This window comes from Physeter macrocephalus, chromosome 11 (genome assembly GCF_002837175.3).
Source record: "Physeter macrocephalus isolate SW-GA chromosome 11, ASM283717v5, whole genome shotgun sequence".
NCBI classification, from domain to species: Eukaryota; Metazoa; Chordata; class Mammalia; order Artiodactyla; family Physeteridae; genus Physeter; species Physeter macrocephalus.
The window spans coordinates 45,799,541-45,808,973 of NC_041224.1; the positions used below are offsets into that span (position 1 = coordinate 45,799,541).

The following is a 9,433-nucleotide window of genomic DNA, read 5'->3' on the forward strand; positions in this document are numbered from 1 at the left end:
GCTCCGGACGCGCAGGCTCTGCGGCCATGGCTCACGGGCCCAGCCGCTCCGCGGCATGTGGGATCCTCCCAGACCGGGGCGCGAACCCGGTTCTCCTGCATCGGCAGGCGGACGCGCAACCACTGCGCCACCAGGGAAGCCCTCGATATGCTTTTATAGCAACAAAAGCCTCACAAATGAAAGATGAAATATCATGACTATCATGTATTTTTAAAAATCTGTTAAATAAAAATAACATTTGCACACAGTGGGCCATTTATATAATTCAGAAAGGTATAAAATAGAGAATAGTCTCCTCTCACCATTTCCAGCAATTTCTTTATCTTTCTGTCTTTAAAGGCATGGACACAAATAGGATCATTCTATAAACTTCTTGCATTTTTTTTTTCTTCTTAACAATAGCATTCTTGTATTTATGGCCACTAGGTTGTTACTGATTTTTTGTTATTATGAAAACTGCCACAATGGCTCCTTTTACACAAAAACCTTGGATGCTTTTGTAAGTATATTCATAGGGTAAATTCTCAGCAGTTCCACGGCTGGGTCAAAAGGTATGTGTATTTAAAATCTTCACAAATACTGTCAAATTTCCTCAAAAATATGTTGTACTAACTCATGCCCTTCATCAAGAGTATATATCTGGGGGACTTCCCTGGGGGTCCAGTGTTTGAGACTTTGCCTTCCAATGTAGGGGGTGCGGGTTCGATCCCTGGTTGGGGAGCTAAGATCCCACATGCCTTGTGGCCAAAAAATCAAAACATAAAACAGAAGCAATACTGTAACAAATTCAATAAAGACTTTAAAAATGGTCCACATCAAAAAAACCGTTAAAAAATATCAATTTGGTATTATCAAATTTAAACTCATTTGATAGGTAAAAAGGAGTATCCCATTTTTGTTTTGATTTACATTCTATTTAATTTCAAGCAAGGCTGAGCACCTTTACATGCATTCTTTTTGTTTACTGAAGTATAGTTGACGTATAATATTAGTTTCAGTACAATATAGTGATTCAATATTTTTATAGATTATACTCCATGTGAAGTTATTATAAAATATTGGCTATATTCCCTGTGCTGTACATAACATCCTTGTATCTCTTGTTTATCTTATAGTTAGTAGTTTGTTCCTCTTAATCCCGCCTTCACCTATCTTGCTCTACCCCCTAACCATCTTCACAATGGTAACCACTAGTTTGTTCTCTAGTATCTGTGAGGCTCTTTTTGTTTTGTTACATTCATTTGTTTGTTTTATTTTTTAGATTCTACATATACGTGAAAAGATACAGTATTTGTCTTGCATTCTTAATGTTGCAGGAAATCTGGATGCTTAGGAGGATCAACCTATATTAAGTTGTAATTTATGGCATATAAATTAAAGAGCAACTAATAAAAAGGATAGGTTATTTGTCTAGGATAACTCAGCAGCAAAGCTGGGGATCTGATATATTTTCCACATGTTGCGTCTTCAAATATTAAAGCTAAAACTCCCTCTCTACCATATATATCTGTACTAAAGAACAACTAGTCAATTTTAAAATTATGGATATTTAGAACTGTTATTCAAAATGCCTTTTGTACAATTTCTTGCATTTCTTTAACTATATCATACCACTGAACAGAAAGTACCAAATATAAGCATATCATAACAAAAGTGGCTAAAATTGGTAGTAGTTGTATCTAATGCCAATGAGAAGGGAGATTCTCCTAGTTTCACAAGTATTTTGAACTCTTTGGGTCTAGTGACCCTTCAGAATGTAAGTTAGGGTGAACTCGACTTCTTGACACCATGGCACCTCATGGTATACTAGTGAATCTCTGCTTAAACCCATTTACCATTTGACCTTGATGTATCAATTTTCATATACTAAGTACATCAGAAAATCATACTTACCTTGCATTCCTCATCCAGCAAATCTAGAATGCCCAGTTTAGATTCTATAAGATTAATGCAAGGCTGATTATCATAAAAATCTATGAGTGTCCATGGAATTTGTTCTTTCATATATTCCTCTTGTTCTAATTTGAAGACATGCTGAAATGAAAAAGAAAAAACTGGCATTACTGCATCACTGTCATAAATAATGTTAGTCAAGAAACATTTATAAAAGGATACCAACATAATTTGAGATAGTCAATGGCTTCTAGCAACAATCTTGGAGAAGCATGATTTACATGCAGAGAACAAAATAAGAAAGCAAATATAAACCACAGACAGTAAAACCTCAGCAATATAGGATTTTCGGCAAACAAGAAAATCTAAGTATGTGAATACTTAAATAGCTGATAAATATGGCAGTCTTTTTGATTTTTTGATATCTATCCCAAACTGCACTATATACTTTTTGGTCCCTTAAATTATTGCACAGTGTTGCTGACCATATGGGCACAGAAATGCCTTAGCTGGCCTTGAACAAACTATGCAGAGAGGATGCCCTCCAGACTACTGAAACATTCTGGGTGATGCTTACAGCATAACAAAGTAATTCTCTTAAGGGACTGTGGTGTGGAAGTTCATGTGCCTCAGAATTAGATTAACAGTTGGTCTTTTGTGTCTGCCTTGATTATCCTCCACAGTCAGGGAATCTACGGCTCACTTTTCTGGCTTCTACATCCAAATCTGCAAGCAGCTGCAACCACTATGAATCCATTGCTATTTCTGCTAAATGCTTCTCATCTCCATTGAGAAGCAATGGCTGAAGCATTTAGCAAAAATACGTATTGACTGCCTATCCTATGCCAGTCACTGCATACCATTAGCAAAATAGACATGGGCTCTGCCCTCATGGACTTTGAAGACTAGTGGGAGAAACAGAAATCAAGTAATCACAAGAAATATAATTACAAACTGTAATAATGTTCCAGAGGAAAATAATGGCGAACTATGAGAGCAGGAGTCCTTATCCAGTTTGGATACAGGGTGGCGAGGGAAGGCTTCCTTGAGGAAGGGCTGTGTGATCTGAGTTCTTCAGTGAAAGGTAGTTCAGTTGGTCCAGGAGGGAAGGGCAATCCAACCACTGCGGCAGCTCCTTCTTCAAGCTCCACAGCCAATGAAGCCAATCCATAAATTCTAGTCTCTACAGATGCTAATGACCTCTACTCATTTGTTCTTGGAGGGTTCTGCTTTCTTTCTTGTCTCCTTTGTCACCTTGGTTCATCTCACACATCTTGCAACCTTTCTGGGGAGATAAGCCCTCTGTGGCTATTACCAGACAACATATATTTCCTAGAACCCAAAACCCCATGAAACTTAGGGGTTACCAAGATTTCTGATGCTTTACTCTCCTCACGCATCTGGAACTCTTCCACTTTATTCTACACTTATTATAATGCTGCTCTTGGCTCATTTACAGCATCTACAGTCTAGCAGCTGCAAAAGCTTTAGTTACAAAAAACAACAACAACCAAACCTGTCATCCATATGAATATTTATGTCATGTTAATTAGAAAGCAAATTTCTTATGTTTTTTTGATTAATGAGAAGGCAAGTAGGGCACCATGTGTCAGCAAGATGCCCTGTCTGATGGTACCAATAATTTCCAAAACAATGAGCCCTATCTTTTTAAAAATTCATTAACTTACATGCAGTGCAGTTTCCACATTGACAACAAAAACACTGCTCCAAACTTTAGAGCCTGTTTCTCATACAAGTCTCTATGTTTAGTTTGGCAAAATCCATGGGGCCTCAAAAATTTTCGATTCTCAATTGCCAAAATGACAGATGGGCATGAGGTTCAATATGGAAAGAGATCCTTGGTGGATAAGGTAATACCTCCAAGCACTAAACCTGCCAATCACCATGTTTCTCCTGCCCACTGCCCTACCCACAGCCCCTGCTGAGGGAGCAGCCCTAAGCACCAAAGTCTTTACTGTGAGACCCCGTGCTCCTAGTCACAGCTAGTCAAGTGCCCGAGATCTCTGATGAACGAATGAACTGGGTTAATCAAATTCTCTTTCTCAGGTATAAGAACTAGGAAACAGGCAATTAACAGTGGAAGCTGATGCCGAAAGAAGTCAAGATGAATGACAGTTAAACAAGTTAAGAGGATGGGAGAATTCCAACCACTGCTTGGTTCACAGGAAGTGTGAGGTGAGTGAGGAAGCAGAAACCTTGACAAAATATATACAGAACAGAAGAAAAATATATGCCATCTGATAAGAGTGAGTGGAGCAGTTGTGCAGAGAGAGGCTAAGATGCAGTGTGTGTGTGTGTATGTGTATGTGTGTGTGTGTGTGTGTGTGTGTGTGTGTGAGAGAGAGAGAGAGAGAGAGAGAGACAGAGAGAGAGAGGAGAAACAGATGGATAGAGACAGAAAGAGGGAAAGAGAAAGGAGAGAGTCAGAAACACACATGCAGAGATATGAGGTCCTTGAGAAATAAACAAATAAGCCAGTCCTTAATAAGGCTGGCCCTTGTTCCTTATACTTCCAGTCACCTTATGACAAAATATACTGGGAAAGAACAGAAGGCTGTGCCATTGATTAAAATATTGAGAAACTCAGGAAAACCTTGAGAAAAAATAAAGCTCAATTTAGTCTCTGATAGGATTTTGTTTTGTTTTGTTTTGTTTTTTTGCGGTATGCGGGCCTCTCACTGTTGTGGTCTCTCCCGTTGCGGAGCACGGGCTCTGGACGCGCAGGCTCAGCGGCCAGGGCTCACGGGCCCAGCCGCTCCGCAGCATGTGGGATCTTCCTGGACCGGGGCATGAACCCGTGTCCCCTGCATCGGCAGGCGGACTCTCAACCACTGCGCCACCAGGGATGCCCTCTGATAGGTTTTTATTAATGTTCCTTATGCAGAGATGCAAAATATACCAGTCATATTCTTGTAGAAACAGTCATAAGCCTAAGATTTTAAGATCACCTCTACATTATTTCACTGTACTAAGTAGATTAATTTGCTAAATAAAGGTGGTCCAAATTTTTATCAAAGTACATGCAATATTTTTTGAAAATCAAATAGTTTAAAGGTTTTATGATGACAAGCAACAATCCCTTGTCCTATCCCTCCCCAACCCCAGTTTCATTCCCTCGAAGTGACCATTTTTAACTCCCTCAGCTATTTCTTCTCATATTTACCTCTAAAGAATATGTTTACCAGCTATTATTTTATTTATTCATTTGAAACATTATCTATTGATTTCTTGATATATATGTAGAAAAGAGAATATGTCCTGGCTTTCTTGTTCTGACCTCTTGCTAATACAGCAAGTAAGAGTTAAGATAGTCATAACTCCACGTATAGTTAGCCTCAGGAACGACCAACTGAATGATATCCCGGGGATCAAAGTTTTACACCCCCTATATTACTACTTAACACACTTTCAGCTTCCCTCTCTCAATTTATTTGGACCAAGTTTTCACTATTCTCAAACAGCAATCCAAGGATGACCTTGAATCCAATCTGGACCATAAACATCTTTCCAAGGTTGCAGCATTTACTAATCCTAAGTTCCTCAGCAGTTTAGCTGTTTTAAACCATAGATAATAATTGTAATTCACAACTTCATTTCTGGAACCAAACTTTAAACACATACTAGGAATTCGAGAGAATAATTTTTGGTAGAATATTATTCAAGCAAGAAAATTCTTACCATATTGAATTGTTGCTGTAGTTTTTCATTTGCATAATTTATGCAGAACTGTTCAAAACTATTTATCTCAAATGTTTCAAATCTGTAAAACCAAAAGTAATATGGGAAGAGGAGAAAAAGGAAGAAATAACTTTAAAAAATGTTTAAAATGTGCAAATCAGAAAGAAAGAAATAGGAAATTCCCCAACATTGTGAAACTTTCTTAACACATCAGTGAAGATAAATAAGGGTTTGTAACTCAGTAACATGAAATATGTACCCAGCAGATAAGAATCAGCCAGGTGGCAGAGAGATTTTTTAAAGGCTGCAGCCTACGGACGTGTCTAACAGTATACACTCTGGACGGCATATTCATCCTCAAGTAGGGAACAATCAGAATTATGATAAAGCCATTGCTCTTGTCAGGTCACAGATGCACAGTGTCTATATACACATAGAAAGGAACGGGGAATAGAAATTTCATACACTCTTTTGAAAAACTGAACCAGATAATGAAAAAGGCATCGTAAAGCGCAAATATACAGGAAGGGTTTTAACATTAAAGAAAGGTACCCAGAGAAGGCAAACTAGCAAATGAAATTAGACTTTTAAAAATTCTCTTCTAATTTTCCCTTCTCCTCACCAGTCGGAAACATAATCAAATACCCACTTAGAGTTACTAGATAGTCTCTAGAAAGAAACGCTCAGACCACTAAGCCAAGTACACTTACCCATAAATGTCCAGCACACCGATAAAAGAGTGCTGTTTGACAGCAGAATGGAGAACCTGATTGACATGATCTACAATCCAGTTAAAGAGCTTGGCATAGATGTGCTTGGCCAATGCATCGCGGGCATTCGTGGCCTGCAGCTTGGAGATGGGCTTGATGTATGTCTCCGTGGCAGTAGCCAGCTTCCGATGGCAGAGCCAGTGACACATCTCCTCAAAGTCCACAGCCATGAGGTCACAGAAGATGCTGAGAGGTTCATGCTTGGGCTGCCAAAAAAGAATGGGTTATTTCCTAGGACCAGATCAATTAAGCAAAAATTTACTAAAAAATACTAACAAAGAGATAACAATAAAAACCTAGCAATTTCTTTGTTATAACAAACACCAAGATCACCTGAAGCTGATCAGTGATAATCACAATCATCCATCAAACCAGCATCTAGGCAGGATTTTGTAATCTCTTCTAGGGCTCATTTTTAAAATTACCTCTTCCTTTGTTTCCTGAGAGTACTTGTTTGGATCTCTCTTCAGGCACATTCATTCAGTCAGTCAGTCAGAAAATGAGTCAGCTTGTCTACAAATGTTTACTGAGTGTCTATTATATGCCAGCAAACAAAAACAGACATGTACCCTGTCCTCCTAGAACTTACAGTCACTAGGGGAAATAGGTGTTAACTAAATGATTGCTCCCTAAAATTAAATTTACTACAAAGGAGGACACTATACTAAGATGTCATGTGAAAGGAGAATGCCCTACTGAGGGAGGCAGGAGACAGGGCCTTGAGAAATGGAGTTGAGATCTGAAGGATGAGAAGGTGTTAACTTGGTGAAAGGGTCTTCCAAGCTGAGGGGACATCCGGTATAAAAGTCCTGTGGTAGGAGGGAAACCAGAGACGTGAGGGATTGAAGCTGAGTGAGGGAGAAAATGTATGAGATGAAGCCAGAGGCTATACTATGGCTGGTCTTTCCACTAAGAGCAATGGGGGCCCATGGGGGTGGGGTACTTAACGGTTATAAACAGTTAAACTGATGGTTATTTGTGTGACTTCTTAGACTAGAATCTCGAATCTAAGCATCCCCTGTATCACCTACAGGGATCCCTGTATCCCCTACAGCTGTCTTCCATAGGCTTTGCATGAGTAGGCATTCAATAAACACTTGTTTAATTTAACCCATGTTAGTGCATTATATTTTTCAACATCTTCACTCACACGTTTCAACTGCATCTGATAACACTCCAGGGGAATAGGTAGGGTGAACACTCTTTTATCTCTAACTTACAAATGAGGAAATAAGATCCAAGAGAATAGTTTGTTGAAACTCATACAACCAGGGACTTCCCTGGTGTTCCAGTGGCTAAGGCTCCACCCTCCAAATGCAGGAGGCTCAGGTTTGATCCCTAGTCAGGGAACTAGACCCCACATGCAGCAACTAAGAGTTCGCATGCCGCAAGTACAGATCCCACATGCCACAACTAAGACCCGGCACAGCCAAATAAATAAATAAATATTTTTTAAAAAAATCACACAACAAGTTTATGTCAGAATTGCCATTAGAACCTTGGTCTCCTGACATCCTCATCCGCTGACCCTTCCCACTGAAGCAGTCCCTTCCTTCTTTCATCTCCCCTCCTCCCAAGTAATCACTTCAGATACAAATCAGCAGCATTACCAACAACATGGATAAACTAACTCCCTTAAATAAGCAGCTTATTTCATTCATTTATATATATGAATGGTGTGACATCATTTAGAAGTGGATCAGCACTCTCTAAACGTTCTATTTGAAAGGCGTTACCACATTGTTCTATTAGATCAACGTTGTTAACTGTTTTGTTCAAATTTTCTATAACTTAACTAATTTTTGGACTTCTTTACCTATGAATAATTTAGAGAAGTCAGTAATATCCCACTATGATAGATTTGTCTATTTTTTTAACATCTTTATTAGAGTATAATTGCTTTACAATGGTGTGTCAGTTTCTGCTTTATAACAAAGTGAATCAGTTATACATATACATATGTCCCCAAATCTCTTCCCTCTTGCATCTCTCTCCACCCCACTCTCCCTATCCCGCCTCTCTAGGTGGTCACAAAGCACCGAGCTGATCTCCCTGTGCTATGCGGGGATGTGGCATATATACACAATGGAATATTACTCAGCCATAAAAAGGAACTAAACTGAGTTATTTGTAGTGAGGTGGATGGACTTAGAGACTGTCATACAGAGTGAAGTAAGTCAGAAAGAGAAAAACAAATACCGTATGCTAACACATATACATGGAATCTAAAAAAAAAAAAAAGAAAGAAAATGGTCAGAAGAACCTAGGGGCAAGACAGGAATAAAGATGCAGGCCTACTAGAGAATGGACTGAGGATATGGGGAGGGGGAAGGGTAAGCTGGGACAAAGTGAGTGACGTGGAAATATATACACTACCAAACGTAAAATAGATAGGTAGTGGGAAGCAGCCGCATAGCACAGGGAGATCATCTCGGTGCTTTGTGACCACCTAGAGAGGCGGGATAGGGAGAGTGGGGTGGAGAGAGATGCAAGAGGGAAGAGATTTGGGGACATATGTATATGTATAACTGATTCACTTTGTTATAAAGCAGAAACTGACACACCATTGTAAAGCAATTATACTCTAATAAAGATGTTAAAAAATATATTAAAAAATAATGATAGTGAAGATGATCCAGGACCTCGGAAAAAGAATGGAGGCAAAGATCGAGAAGATGCAAGAAATGTTTAACAAAGACCTAGAAGAATTAACGAACAAACAAAGAGAGATGAACAATACAATAACTGAATTGAAAACTACATTAGAAGGAATCAATAGCAGAATAAGTGAGGCAGAAGAACAGATAAGTGACCTGGAAGAGAGAATGGTGGAATTCACTGCTGCAGAACAGAATCAAGAAAAAAGAATGAAAAGAAATGAAGTCAGCCTAAGAGACCTCTGGGACAACATTAAATGCAACAACATTCGCATTATAGAGGTCCCAAAAGAGGAAGAGAGAGAGAAAGGACTCGAGAAAATATTTGAAGAGATTATAGTTCAAAACTTCCCTAACATGGGAAAGGAAATAGCCACCCAAGTCCAGGAAGCACAGAGAGTCCCATACAGGATA

The 9,433-nt window shown here is 39.1% G+C and overlaps 1 protein-coding gene across 5 annotated transcripts in view; it reads right to left on the reverse strand.

Moving 5' to 3' along the window:
- The window catches only part of MYO5A (myosin VA), a 223,820-nt gene that overhangs the window by 76,737 nt on the left and 137,650 nt on the right, over positions 1–9,433 (reverse strand). For all 5 annotated transcript variants that reach the window (XM_055087944.1, XM_024128874.3, XM_024128873.3 and 2 more), the window contains 3 exons: positions 6,303–6,568; positions 5,593–5,674; positions 1,894–2,034 (listed from right to left, as the gene is read on the reverse strand). In XM_055087944.1, coding sequence (XP_054943919.1) covers positions 1,894–2,034; positions 5,593–5,674; positions 6,303–6,568 — 489 coding nt within the window. The remainder of the gene's footprint in view (positions 1–1,893; positions 2,035–5,592; positions 5,675–6,302; positions 6,569–9,433) is intronic.